At 31.0% G+C, this 15,004-nt stretch overlaps 3 protein-coding genes across 7 annotated transcripts; 2 read left to right on the top strand and 1 right to left on the bottom strand.

Annotated features, from left to right (window-relative positions):
- Positions 1–179: 179 nt before the first annotated feature.
- On the top strand, positions 180–7,487 carry LOC111274361 (U1 snRNP-associated protein usp106-like). 5 transcript variants are annotated; one of them, XR_002688210.2, is made up of 13 exons: positions 180–505; positions 1,639–1,691; positions 2,094–2,262; positions 2,352–2,415; positions 2,977–3,056; positions 3,205–3,358; positions 3,859–3,920; positions 4,102–4,164; positions 4,968–5,026; positions 5,341–5,422; positions 5,727–5,782; positions 6,515–6,561; positions 6,689–6,775. XR_002688210.2 is itself a non-coding variant. In XM_022858965.2 (13 exons), the coding sequence occupies exons 1-13, from the start codon at positions 359–361 to the stop codon at positions 7,197–7,199; spliced, it is 1,242 nt and encodes a 413-aa protein (XP_022714700.1). In that variant the 5' UTR covers positions 180–358; the 3' UTR covers positions 7,200–7,487. The 5 variants fall into 5 exon arrangements, 4 of the variants coding, with proteins under 4 accessions (XP_022714700.1, XP_089611199.1, XP_089611198.1 ...); XM_022858965.2 differs by lacking the exon at positions 5,727–5,782 and adding an exon at positions 7,184–7,487 and having other exon boundaries at positions 6,689–6,934; XM_089755073.1 differs by lacking the exon at positions 5,727–5,782 and adding an exon at positions 7,184–7,487 and having other exon boundaries at positions 636–1,691; positions 6,689–6,934.
- Positions 7,488–8,359: 872 nt separating this feature from the next.
- Positions 8,360–9,230, bottom strand: LOC111274362 (protein TIC 20-II, chloroplastic-like). The gene has a single exon (XM_022858967.2). The coding sequence runs from the start codon at positions 9,176–9,178 to the stop codon at positions 8,567–8,569; it is 612 nt and encodes a 203-aa protein (XP_022714702.2). The 5' UTR covers positions 9,179–9,230; the 3' UTR covers positions 8,360–8,566.
- Positions 9,231–13,040: 3,810 nt separating this feature from the next.
- Positions 13,041–14,538, top strand: FLS1 (flavonol synthase 1). The gene is made up of 3 exons (XM_022860833.2): positions 13,041–13,574; positions 13,802–14,129; positions 14,281–14,538. The coding sequence occupies exons 1-3, from the start codon at positions 13,108–13,110 to the stop codon at positions 14,491–14,493; spliced, it is 1,008 nt and encodes a 335-aa protein (XP_022716568.1). The 5' UTR covers positions 13,041–13,107; the 3' UTR covers positions 14,494–14,538.
- The last annotated feature ends 466 nt before the right edge of the window (positions 14,539–15,004 follow it).

The raw sequence follows: 15,004 nt of genomic DNA, 5'->3' as shown, positions 1-15,004 counted from the left end.
AATTGAAGTTCAATTATCGCCACCTGTAAATTTTTTTTGGTCTTTCGCATATAAAAATAATAATAGTGGACTAAATTGAAATCCCAACAAATTAATAAAAGAATGTGCAATTTGCTAAGAAAAATGTGCAAAACTTAAAATTCACCCATTAAAATGATAAAAAAACTCCAAGGGAATGTACGTAAAACAAAATCCATCAAACCCGATAAAAAAAAAAAAAAAACTAAACCCTAGAAAAAGTCCCCCTCCTCACCCCTTCTGCGAGAGAAAAAAAAGGGAAAAAAAAAGTGTTGTAGCTCAAATATTCCCCTTTCCCTTTCTAAGAGAAAGGAGAGGAAATTTCGAAAGGAAAAGAAAAATGGACGCAATGAGGAAACAGCTCGATGTCCTGATGGGAGCCAATCGAAATGGTGACGTTCGGGAAGTGAATCGCAAGTACTATGATCGCGATGTTTGCCGTCTCTTTTTGTCCGGGCTTTGTCCCCACGAGCTCTTCCAATTAACGGTACTCCGATTAAATTTAACTACTGATTCATTAATTTTATTGACTTCATTAAATTACCATTCATCAAGATTCTCTTTCTTTTGTTAAACGCTAATCTGTTTCATCATATCATTTGTTCGTTAAATTATAGATTAAGGGAGATTCGTTTGATTACGTGGAGTGATAGATTAGGGGAAACGAAGAGTTTGGGAAGCCTTTTGGTTTCTGTGAAAATGTGTTGGAAAGCTAGACAGGGGAGCTCGATTCCACATTCTTTTATAGTATTAGTTTATGGTATTAGTTTAGGTTCTATTAGTTTTTTTTTTTTTTTTACTAATTTTTTTGCTTGTAAAAGGACAGTATGTTTGAATACTGAAGCAACAATGTTTTTGACAATTTAAAATTTATAGTTTTGACTTTTATAAATTGGAAGAATGCATGATTTACTTTTACATTGAATGATTGTGTTGCGTTTTATTAATTAAATAAGAATTTTCTTTTGCTTTTAATAACTTTTTAGGAAATGAATAAAATAGAAAACACTAAGTTCCAAAAGTAAAAACGAAAACGATCATTACTGATAGGTAGGGAATGGATTGAGTAATACAGGAAATCTAAAGCAAAGGAAAAAATGGGTTAGGGGCAGGAGGAAAAACCATGATGGTAGGTAGTATATGTTGTTTGTAGAAAAAAAAAAAAAGAAAGCTAAACTTTATTAAAATTTTCTCTTCCTAAGTTTGTTTACTTAGGAGGTGAGGTCTAGGGAAGAAGAAAGGATTTTGACTCTAAACTCTTTGATTTGTCATTGTTCAGTAACGTGGAAAGAGAATAAATTTGAGACTTGCATGTTATAGTATTTCCAATTTCCTTTTTTTTAAATGTAATTTTTTAAATTCATGGTATCAATTGATACAATTTCTTTTGTTTGAGAGGATTTTGGTAAAATCATTTATTGCTAAAGATGCTATACATATTTAGTTACATGGTAGGTCAATAATGTACCATCATTATCAAGGTTTTGTTTTTGATTGTTGAATGTTTAGCTTTAGCAATACATTGGCTTGTAGTTTTTATGCTGTTTTTTCTGTTCTTTTTTTATCTAAGTTAGTACAGTTTGTAGTACTGATCAAATTTTCTATTCTATCTTGATTCAGAAAATGGACATGGGACCATGCCCAAAGGTCCACTCTTTGCCGCTGAGGAAAGAGTATCCTTTTTAAATCTTATTGCTACGTATTAATTGTTCTGTTGTGGCTTAACTTTGTTAGTTATGTATGACTTGGACTCTCTTGAGACCTGGAGTACATCAATAGGTACTATGTTCTAGTACATTTTGGAAGGGGGGGTCTTACCAAGTTGCTCAGATTGGGTGCAAGGGTTGGATGTGGTTATATTTTATTTTTTGCTAGTTTACATATATATATATATATATATCATATCCTTCTAGCAGTCTCTAGTTTGAACATTGAAGTATTTGATATGTTTCCGATGTGTTAGAAGAAAAAAGAGTCAGAGTGGCATGCTGATGCACCATTGGCAGATGGCATATTATTGTGCTATCAAGCAGTAAGGTCTAGTAGTATATATTTGGTGGATTAACTCTTTCTAGATATGAAGAAGCCAGGGCAAAAGGTGTTGATAACTATGACAGAGAACTGGAAGATGCCATTGATAGACTCATTGTCGAGTGTGATAGGAAAATTGGCAGAGCTCTAAAGCGTCTTGAAGATGAGGATGCAAAAGCTGCTATTGCAATATCAGTTTCTGAGGTTACACAGGTGAGGCCAAATAAGTTAATGCAATTTCATTAGTTTTATCTGATGTTATTCTTTTTTTATTTGGATTTTTGAAAATTTTGACATTGCAGACGCCTGAAGTACTTGAGCTGTCTAAGCAGATAAAGGAGAAACTGAAGGAAGTTGATCAACATGGTACTGTATTTGAACTGACATATGAATTATTCCAGAATTAAGGCTTTGTTGTTGTGAGCTCTTTAACTGGGCTTAAGAATATATTTCATTTATGTTTTGTTTCATATCCTTGCAGTCAATAGGAGGCCTACTTATTGTCTTGTTGTTCGAATAAATCATGTTTTCTTTTTCTAAGGAATTCTTCTAAGGTGCCGTCCAATTGATTATTGAAGAGATTTAGTTGAATGGCTTGATATGTTCCATGGATTTATAGATTTTCATGTAGAGAGGCTGAACTATTTTGGTAGTTGAACTTGAATTTACCAGTGTGTTTTAGTCAATGCACTTGAATTTACCAGTAAAATATATTGAAAACTTGTGTTGTTCTGAAAAAAGGAGTGCGAACTACAATTTTATTGTTTGCTTAAAATTCTTAATCGCTTATTACTTTTCTATTGTCTGCACTTTGTTTGTAATTACTGATTGCAACGGAAGCCTTTTATTAGAATTTCCACTTATGCATGGATGCTTACAAGCCTTTAATTAGATTTCCACTGTTACATGTTTACCTTTATTATACAGATCTTGAAGGCAAGACAGATCTTAAGATTCGAGTTCTGGAAGAAGTAGAAGAGCTTCGAACTAAAAGAGCAGACAAGCAGGTAGATCATAGTTTTTAAAGGTTTAGGAATTAAACAATGAAAATATTAATGCTATAGAGCAGTATTTCTTGATTTGAGCTGTGGTGGAAGTTCCACAATCTTGATTCTTTTTGATCTTTGAACATGCAACATTTTTTTATTGTGATAGTCAATGCTGCTTTTGGATGCATTCAACAAAGATAGAGCATCCCTGCCTCAACCCCTGCCAAATCCTCCAACAGTGGCACCTTTGCCTGTGCCTGCACCTGATCCTCATACACAGGAGATGATAAATGAGAAGCTAAAGAAAGCCGAAGATCTTGGTAAAGTATTTCTTATCAGACTGCTTAATGATCCCTCAACTTAAAAAAGTTATACTACAATGCTAGTAGATTGATTTATAAACTGATCAGTAGCAATCTCCTAGTTAGTTGTTGTTGAGATTAACAATTTGACCATTTATTGCTCTTGTTCTCTGCATTTCTGTCTTTTTTTTTTTCTCATAGAAACTATTATTCAAGATACGTTTGTCCTTGAACTTCAAGAGTGCTTTTTGCTATAGTTGCAAAGGGAGTGGCAACATTTATTGAGTATAAAAATAGTATTTTAAGTTATTTGTAATTTAAGAACAGTTCCTACCTTCCACCACACCAATTGATGAGTTGAATTCAGAGTATATTCCTTGAGGTTGGGATTATGTTTGTTATTTTCTTTTTTAGTAATTTGTAAATATATCAAACTGTGTTGTTTTGCTTTACTTTATTTTGTTGGCTGCCTAGTTTTGCTTAATTGTAGTTCTCTAAGCTTTTTCTTTATTGTTTAGGTGAGAAGGGAATGGTGGATGAAGCTCAAAAAGCATTGGAAGAAGCTGAAGCACTTAAGAAGGTTTTCAATGAGTTTTGGCCTATTCCTTTATTCCTTGGATTTTTTCCTATATTTTATTTCAATTTTTGTCCTAATTAATCTACGCAAAATTTAAAAAAAAAACCTTTGTTGTTTCCTTTTTTCTGCCTTTTTTAGGGGATAAATATAACTTGTGTATACTGGTTTTTCCTTCTCTTTTCAGCTGCCTGCTAGACAGGAGCCTGTTCTTGATTCCTCAAAGTACACAGCTGCTGATGTCCGCATTGTGAGTCCATTTTCCTTTCTGAACCAAACACTTAAAGGCCCTTTAGTAAATCAAAGCTAACAACTTTGAAATGATAATGAAGAACTAAAGCACACAATGTAAAATGAAAACTGGAAGGTGGATGCTGTTCAAAACCACAGCACAAAACTTGGACGAAGTTTGGTATGAAAAACTAGGTCTTGTGCATCCTGCCTAGAATAATTGGCATGCTTGTAAGTATAAAGATGCACATACAGGCCCAGACTTCCTGAAATCAGTTTAATGCTTGGCTAGATAAGCAACTTATAATCAGAACATTACAGGGCAAAATATTTAAGTAATAAAGATAGGAGTTTGACATGAGATATGCGAGTTTGCTGCTTCTTCTTGTTTTCTGAAACTTAAACATTTGTAAGGTAGAACTATGTTTGATTTCACTTTTGGATACGAAGAAGTCTATATTCTGAGATAGATATGATGTGTATATTGGTATGATGATTTTGATGCTGAGTGTATTTTGTGGAGAAAAATAGTGAGTATTATCATTCAGAATTACTGTTTCTTCCAATGGCTACTGTCTTAGTTCTTCCTAATTTGTATCTTGGATAACTTATATGAAGATGTCAGAACATGCTATAGTGTTCTAATATTATAGGATAAGGCGCATGGTAGGCTCATGGGAAGTTTTCTACACGATTCCATTCAGTTCGATGATTCAAATTAGCCCTTCATGATATGGTGCATTAGATGTTGATTTTTTTTTTCATCTGCTGATCTGATCTAACCTTTCCTAATTAACCCTTTGAATTGCAATGTTTGTACAGACTGATCAAAAGCTCCGTGTTTGTGACATTTGTGGAGCATTTTTAAGTGTTTATGATAGGTAAATCTTGATTCTGTCTCTCCTAGTTATTATGATGTTATTTTCGCTTGTCTTGAGGGCTTAAAAAATGAGCATTTGGGGTTTCAAGTGCTTCAGCTTTTGACCCAACAATTATACCTCCTTGTTACCAGCAGGCTTTTGGGCCCAGTTTTACGAGGATAACTTTTGCAGCTACATAATGTGCGTCTTTTTCTGTTTTACTTGCTTGTAGATCATGCGAGATGATAAATTATTAGGAAGCTATTCAATGCTTGTCTCTTCTATATTTCTATCTTCTTGGTGAATTGTTTTGACTTTTCATTTTTTCCTTTCAGTGACCGACGTTTAGCAGATCATTTCGGAGGCAAGCTTCATTTAGGTTATATACAAATCCGTGATAAACTAGCAGAGCTTCGGGTAAGATTATTTATTTACTCACCAGTGTCTAAGCTTTGGATCTTTTTTAAAAAGCATTTTTAATATAAATCAATATGAGTAGGGACTGCCAAGATGTTCAATTCGCAAGCTCACTTGCAACTTTTTCTGATCTGAGTGTCAACTGTTGTGTTTTAATTAATAAAATGTGATTTGAATGCTTTTGTATAGTGAGTTGAATGAATAAATCAAATAGTTGCATTTGTGCGGAGTAGGATAGATTTATTCTTTTATGCATCTTGTGTTGAGACATCCTTAAGTTGGTGTTGTGAATATGTTGGTTCAGGTGCTGGTATAATGTTTCACATTCTTCTATACCGATTCTCAGTTAGTGAGCCCTCTGTGAGTTTTTCTAACCTCAGAGATGAATAATACCCTCCCATTTTCTAATCTTTCTGGTTATAATCTAGATATTGAACTCTGAAAAACAGAGTATTTTTCCATAGATGCACCTGTGCATATTGGACTTGAAATTCGTTAGATATGACATTTTAGTTAGATCTGACATATTATGCTAGTTATGATTAAAACACATGATGCACCTGTTGTAACGAAACAATTAATATATGAAAGAAAAAGAGTGGAGGAGGAGGAAGTAGAAGAAGAGGAAATTTGTCTTCTACAAACCTAAAGTAGAACTCTTTCCTTATGTCACTGGCTTGGACTAACAAAAATGAAACAAGAGTTGCAAAATAATTTAGAATTGCATGCACCACGATATTTGCACTTTGGTGACATATAATAAATTTAGTGCTGGTTTCCAAACTTATTTCTGTAGTTCTGTTCCTTTTCACTACTAAGAAGATGCAGATGTTGGTGAGAGGGTGCATGGTGTTTTCATTTTTGTTGCATAACTAATTATATGAGGCATTTGGAGGAGTTGGTATTAGAGCAGGTCGTACCTGCTTTACTTTGTGATTTTTGCTTTAATGGTTTAAGGGTTGCTCTTTTATGCATAGCCTTAGAAAATTTTCTGGATAGTCCTTGTGGTAAGTATATAAAAAATTGGAGTGGCATTTCATGCTATTCGAAAAATGGTTTCAGTAGCGCTTTCTTGGTAATTATTTTTGTCAGGAAGAAAGAAACAAGAGACGCAAAGTTGATCAATATGATGATAGAAGGTAATCCGTACTATTTTTCTTTTCATTTTGGTTTTTCTTTTCTCTTGTTTGGAAAAGGGGCCGGGCGAGATGGTTCAGTTTTATTTCATAGTGCTCATCTAATATTTCTATATTGCTGATGAAATAGATCAAAGGAACGAAGTAGGGATCATGACAGAGAACCTAGTCGGGATCTTGACCGAGGAGATAGCCATGACCGAGGGAGGGATTATGACCGTAAGAGCAGGGACCGGGACAGGTATTATGAGCGAGATCAAGGATATGATCGGGACCGTGAGAGAGATTATGAGCGCACACGCAGTTATGATTCAAGAGGCCATCGCAGGTCTCGTTCTCGGTCTTGGGAACGTTCCAGGGATTATGATCGACACAGGTACTTTTGTATAGGTCTAATATTTCCTTTCAACTTACGCGTGAAATCACTTGAAAATTTTGAAACAATGATTCAGTATTCTTAATTTTCAATGAACAGTCACAAGGAGCTTGGCTTTAGTATTAGTGTAGATTATGATACATAACCTTTTCATTTCTTATTTTGATTATCTTTAATTCCTTCTTTTTTTGATGTTCATGGTTGGAAGGGTTTTTTGTAATTATTCTTTAAATGGTCTTTCTCTTTCAGGCGCGATCGATACTAGATGATTGTTGTTGCTATTATCAAGTGGATGGATATGGAATTGATGTTGTTTAGGTCAGTGGTGAATTTAGGATTGATAATTAATTGTGTGCTTGCTCTGATGCTTTTGACGGAGCGTGGTAGTTTCTACCATTTTGCTGGATCTATGGACTGCCCAGAGTTTTTTTTTTTTTTTAATATGCCTCAAAGATTTTTCTTGACTAATATTTGTAAGAGGTTTGGTGTGGGTTACTTTGTGTTAAAATTATCTTTACTAATCGGTGCTGTGAATCTTCAGTCTTTGGCTCAATAGTTTTAAACCGCTCTTTATGCCTCTTGTTCTTTAGACAAAAAAAAAAAAAGCCAATGTGGGAAATTAAGTGTATTTGCCAATAGATTTTTGAAGTTGAATTAACTGATTTCTCCGCATTCTTTAACTACACTCCCCCTCCTCCCAACATTAACAATGAAAGGAAAGTGAAGGAAGTAAGGATTTTTAAAGGAAAATAAATTTTATATGTATTTTTGTTTGGATAGATAAAATTAATAAATAAATAAATAAAAAGAAAGAAAATGAATTGTAAGAACTATTGTTTATTGTTTGATTAAGGAGTGAAAATGAAAAGATCAAATATAATATATTTTTTTAATTATAATCTTTTTATTTTTTTGAAATAACATAATATTAAATTAAGATGTAAAATAATACGCAATATTTTTTAATTATAAAAAATTAAAATTTTTTAAAAAATTTATTATAAAATGTAAAAATCAAATATTTACAATTTTATCTACAATTAATGATACATTTATTTAAATAAATTTGGCAAATATATTATTTGACTAGGCAAATGATAAATAATATTGATCTAAGATGTCATTTTGATTTTTTTAAATCGGTACATTCATTATTTTTTGATTATATATATATATATTAATTTATGTATTAAAACCCTAATACGAAATTAAATAATTTTTGTTTTTTATTTTATTTTTTGTTAGGGGCAAGTAAATATATTTTTTAGATTAGGAGTTTATGAAGGGTTGTTGGAAAATTTCCCACATCTACACTTGGCATCAGTATATCCAGATTCTTATGCAATTATTATTGCCTCTGAGCAAACAAACCTGAAGAATTTCATTTTCGAATTTCATTACAAACAACCAAATTCAAACCTGATGTAACATAATATGTAATATCATTTCACAAACTAGTTATGTCATAATTGAATTTATTTTATCTATTTATAATCATTTTGTCTATTTCTTGCAACGTGATAATGAGCATACAATCAAACTACTAGTACATTACAATGTTCTTCAGAATGATATTTCAATTTGAAAACTTCAAATTTCGACATGGAAACCAGAATTGTAGTACGTACAAGCCTAAACTTGCCTTCCGGCGGCATCGGCGACGAAAGGTAAATAAGGAGTCCGACCTAAAATACTCCAAACCACTCCATAAACAAAACACAGAAGACTAAACACGAAAACCCCAGTATGTCCCCACACCATCAACCGGTACCCCAACCCCGCCCGACCTGGATTCAATATCCGGGTCAACAACAACGGCACCACCAGCAGCACATCCAATGTCACAGCCTGCATCGAATTGAACCTCACGTAATGGCTGAGACTCGGGTTCCGAACCACCCCCAGGTACAATGCAAAGAAGGCCACGAAGCTGGCGTATGGGACGGATTTGTAGAGGCTTAGGAGTGGTAAAAGGGGGTCGAAAAGGGTACCCAATTGAGGGTATTGGATGAACAGGTAGCGGCCGTATTGGAGGGAGTTGAAGAACGGGAGAGCGTAGGCGGCGGCTGAGATTAGGCGATCAATGGCCGGAGTAGGGTTCAGTGACATGCGGGTGATGGTGGGTCGTCTTGAAAATCGGACATTGGATTTTGGTTGGTTTTGAAAGGTGAAATTGAGGAAGGGTTTTGGGGCTAAAGGATAAAATTTTGGGGTTAAGTGTAGAGAGCAACAAAGAGACGCCATTTTGCTTTTGGGAGTTCCAACTATTTCAGTTCAGTATGTGAACTGCGAGTTTTAGGGTATCGTTTAGATTTGTGTGTTTTTTTTAATTACATATTTAGTCATTTAATTTTAGACATTTTTATTTTGGTCACTCTACTATAAAAAAAATTATGATTTTATCACTAACATTTGTAATATTGTTTTTATCACCCAACAATTAATCTTTAACAGTATATTAATATGTTAAATTAGGTCATTTATTAAATATTTAGTGCTTAATCTAACATGTCACGTGATATTGATAACGTGATATTAAAAATTTTTTTAAAAATTGAAAATTTAAAAATAACAAATTATATTTTTTGGCATTAACTTTCCAAGAATTTTTATTATGGTTATTTAATTTTAAAAATTTTACAATTTAATTATTAATATTTTGGTTTTTGTTGTCAATGATTCATTATCATTATGAATTTATAATTATTTAAGCATCAATATTTGTAAAATTTAATGTAATAAATTATTTTATTATTTATAGTACTTGTATTTAAATATATTAAGATAATACTGAATAAATTTTCAAATTATATAAAAAATTAAAATAACCATTCTATATTGAAGGTTAAATAAAAGAAATTCGCAAATAAGGCATAATAAAACAAAATTTAGTATTTGATTGAAATATACAAGATAATCTTTATAGTTTGTCAAATTGTCTTCAATATTTGAAACTTTTACTCCATTAAAAAAATTATCGTTATGCCTGCATTTTTCTAATTAAGGTTATTAATATCGGCTTAAAAATGTTTCAATTTTTTTTAAAATATGTTACATACCGGTACAAATGATTTTTGTATATTATTTCAAAATTTTCATTTTAATATAAATATATTTATAAATATATATATGAATTTATACATTATAATATTATTAATAATCTACAAAATAAATATGTAATATCTTCAAAAATCAAATAAATAAGTTTAAAAGTATTAAAATAATATCATTAATTTTTTATGATATTTTTAAATATTTAATCTGATCATTGATATTTAAATAAATATTTTTTATGTAAATATTAATATAAAAATAAAGAGATAAAAAAAAAAAACTTTGGCTTTACAATTGTTAAATTGTAGAAATGAAGTACAATTACTTATTTAAAAAATATTAAAATACTTATAAAGTTTAGTTTAAAAAAATATATATAAAAGAAAATTAATTACAATAAAAAATAAAAAATTTAACTTTTAAGTGTTATTTGTCAATTAATTTATTTTTATTAAATTAAAAGTAATTAAATAACAAAAAATATATTAAAAAACATATTTTAAATTTACGTATCCATCAAAATAAATAAATTAATTAAAATTTATCAAAATCAACTAAAATTAATGAAAATAACTAGTATTATGTAATACTAAATTTAATAAAAAACATCTTTAAATGTATGATATTTTGATATAATTAAAATGTGCCGACCGAGAAATTAATAACAATGTTTCTGATATCAAAGAAGTTCCTCACGGTGAAGCTGCCGGCCCACAGATATCATTATCCCAATAGCCCTACCAAGCCTTAGGAAGGTTCCAAGCAGCCACGATTGCAAAGCAAACGCCAGAAAAAAATAATTAGCATACAAAAATTAAAAAATCATTTTTGAAACACGCACTTACAAGCATGTATATATATAATATTAATGTAATAAATATCTGTCATGTTTTAAGCTAAAATTTAATCAAATATAGATAGTGATGGAGTAAAAAAATCGACTTAATGAGAGTTTAATTTAAATTATATAAAATAAAAACTATAATAATAATAAAAACATAAAAATTTTGTATATATTTTAATTGTTAAAAATTTTACAATTATTTTTTTTTTTTGGCATTTAAAAAGTGTTACATAATAATTTTGTTATCAATATATTTAAATACGTTTTTTTTTTCAATATATATAATTAAACTATTATTTAATAATTGATCTCGATTATCAAAATGACTCTTTAAGATATTTTTCACTAAATAGAAGTAAAAGGAATAAATTAATTAAATTGATTATTGACCCATCTATATTTTATAAATTCTGCTCTTTTTCTTTGGTTTTATAGAACTAATACGTTACAATAATTATATCCAAGGGAAAGAAAATACCATAAAATGAACTAAATTAAATTAAATAAAAAAATGTAAACCAATTTGTGAAAAAAATTAATAATACTGATAAAGGTAGTTGATATAATTTTACACTGAAAAATATAAAAAAAAATCATATATATATATGAATATATATATAACCTGAAAAATTATATATATATATATAAATAAAATTCATGGAAGAATGAGGGCAAAACTCAAAATAAGAATAAAAAAATAAAAAATAGAGATGCAATTATAAGAAAAATAAAATAAAATCATAAACCTTTAAGGACTAAATTAAAAAAAAAAAAAAAGCTATTATTAAATCGAAAATACCAAAGAAAAAAAAAATGACAATGAAAGAAACCTAAAAAAAAAAAAAAGCGAAAAGAGAATGAACTACAAACAATCAAAAGATATCATTCATTGTCGAGAATTGGGCCTCTTCCGAGTTCTGTTCCATCACTTGTAATCTACTCATACAACAAACTGCTAACTTTACTTATTTTTGAAAATTAAATTTTTATTAAAAAAAAAAAAACCCAAGTCAAGAAACTTGCTAGAAGAAAAAAAAATCAAGAAACCAACTATCATAAATTTGAAATAATTTATTTGAGTAATCTCTTCAATCAAACAAAAAATTATTATCCTAATTATCCCTGCAATTAAAAAAAATGATAATTCATATATTTTTCTAATTTATTTTCTACTATCAAAAACAAATCCGTTCTCTCCTGAAAAATAAAAATTCCATAAAAATTAATGAAAAACCATGGGCGGATTCAAATGGTGTGGAGGGGTGTTTTCAAAATTGAAAAATTAAAAAAAAAAGTTTAAATAAATTTTTTTTCTACACACTATCAAATTTTTTTTGGAAACCTAAAAATTAAAAAATAAAAAAACTTTATTGTAAAATTTTCCTCTAACATCTTCAAAATTATTTCCTAGACTAAAATTGATAAATCCGTTAGTAATATTTTATATATACTATAAGTAAATATTTTCCAAAAAAATCCTTAATCCATAAAAATTATTGAACCAAACAAATTAGACCTGCCAATGGCAAAAAAAAAAAAAAAAAAAAGCCTGCCAATTTACAATTAGAGAAGGTGACATAAAATTAAAAAAATATAAAAATGATATGAATTAAATTTTAGCAATAATCATATATGAATTTAATTAAAAAAATAAATTACATATTTTTTGTATTAACACAAATTATTACAACTAATTTTTAGATAAAATACAATCTAAATATATAAATTATCAATATTTTATACAAATACAAAAACAAAAATTACTAGCCAATTTCGTTCTACTATATCATTATAACTCGAGGCAAGTCTTTTTAGACGTTGGAACACCTCTATTATTGATCGATATATTTTTTAATTTAAATTTAAATTTAATTAATTTTTATAATCACTTTTTTAAAAAATAAAATTTGAATCCCAACCACTATGACACCTTTTCTTATTTTCAATTACCTAAAAAAAATCGGTGCTTTTACGAAGAAGACAAAAAGAGTTCAATCTATCATGTTCTTTTCGTGGTTGGTTTTTCTATCAAGTGAACTCCCAAAGTCCACGTCTGTTTAGTACTTATTGTTTGTATAGTGTCTACTTGGCATGCCCTTTTCCATTAATCACCTCTTCCAAGCTCATATGTTTTTAATGACAGTAGCATTTATCTATGATACTTGGACACCAAGGTAATTGCTATAAAACTGCCATGCACAAAATTTCGGACCTATTAACCTACCAAAGCAGTTTTCAAGCTAGAGAAACAGTTTCAGCCTTAAGGAAGGAAAACATGGAGGTGGAGCGAGTCCAAGCTATTGCTTTATCATCTCTAACTAACGACAATATCCCAAAAGAGTTTATTCGACCAGAGGATGAGCAACCTGCAATCACAACATTCCATGGTCCGGTCCCTGAAATCCCTGTCATCGATCTCAACGACCATGATCAGGGAAATGTTGTCCGATTGATTGCCAATGCAAGCAGGGATTGGGGGATATTTCAGGTTATGAACCACGGGATACCCTTTGACCTGATTGGAAGGTTGCAACAAGTTGGCAAGGAGTTTTTTGATCTACCACAGGAAGAGAAAGAAGTGTATGCCAAGCCAGCTGGTGCACAGACCATTGAAGGGTATGGAAGCAAACTTGCAAAAGATCTTAAAGGAAAGAAGAATTGGGCTGATCACCTTTTTCACAGGATATGGCCTCCTTCATGTATTAACTATCAGTTCTGGCCCAAAAATCCCCCTTCTTACAGGTTATTTGGTTGCCCCTTCCAAGTAACATTTTCATTTTCTTAGGTTAAATGGTTTGTTGCAGTCTTTTGACTTGGTTTGGTATATTATGAGATAATTTTCATACACAATTTTATTCAGATAATTACAGTGTTGGAATATATATGTACATATTATATCCTTTGCTTTAAGTTTAATATTTATATGGAAAATAAATATAAGATTAATAGTGTGTTTAATTTGGTGGCAGAGAAGTAAACGAGGAGTACGCTGAAAAGATGAGAAGGGTAGTGGATAAGCTGTTGAAATGCCTGTCACTGGGGCTGGGGATTGAAGCAGATGTGCTTAAAGAAGGAGCAGGAGGTGAGGAGATCGAGTATTTGATGAAGATAAACTACTATCCGCCATGTCCACGTCCTGATCTAACTCTTGGGGTGGCTTCCCACACTGATATTTCTACCATAACTGTTTTGGTGCCCAACGAGGTCCCTGGATTGCAAGTCTTCAAGGATGGCCTTTGGATCGATGCCAAATACATCCCTGGAGCCCTCATTATTCACATAGGCGACCAGATTGAGGTCATTTCTTTTTTATTATTCATTTAATACTATCCGTTACTTAATTTGGAAACTTAGTATTCCCGTCTATTGTATTTATATTCTAGTTTATTTAATTTTATGTTTTTTTTTAATAGTTTTTAACGTATTTGGTGTTAATTTAACGATGCAGATACTAAGCAATGGAAAGTACAAGGCAGTGCTGCACAGAACCACAGTAGACAAGGAGAAAACAAGGATGTCATGGCCCGTTTTCTTGGAGCCGCCCGGTGAATTTGTGGTTGGGCCCCTTCCTCAGCTTGTTGATGAGCATAATCCCCCCAAATATAAGCCCAAGAAATTCAAGGACTATAGTTATTGTAAACTTAACAAGCTACCCCTGTGATTGCAAGCTCTACCAATAAAAAAAATAATTATAATTATTATTATATTTGCTTTGGCTACCACCACCCATGAAAAGTCGTTTTCATGAGTCATACGGTTATAAAAATGGTTTTATCAAGCCTGCTGATAGTCTGATATGATGAATGAAATAACAATTTCCTGTGTACTTCGGAGACATCAATAAATACATATAAAAATTGCATTGCATTGCATTCTTTGGGACATCCCTCTATGAAATCAAGTTTGATGAAAATGGCTCAACTAGAAGTATATAGCGTCGTGGAATGCTGTGGCATCAGGTTCCGGGGTGGAGGAGATTGAGCTATTTTACGTCTTTTTGGTTATGGGGTTTGTTGACTGGGAGATTTGGAAGGCACCAACAACAATACCGCAACCTTGCAATGGGAAAAAAATAGTAAAATATGCACATCTTGAAATGAATATTGGAATTGTTTGGCATCAGAATTTATTCATCATTGCTAAATTCAACTCTTGCAGCAGAATTTATTCAT

This window comes from Durio zibethinus, chromosome 26 (genome assembly GCF_047325235.1).
Source record: "Durio zibethinus cultivar Kanyao isolate XHJ-2024 chromosome 26, ASM4732523v1, whole genome shotgun sequence".
NCBI lineage: Eukaryota > Viridiplantae > Streptophyta > Magnoliopsida > Malvales > Malvaceae > Durio > Durio zibethinus.
Note: the sequence above shows the minus strand (reverse complement) of the source record. Positions and strands in the feature narration are given on the sequence as shown.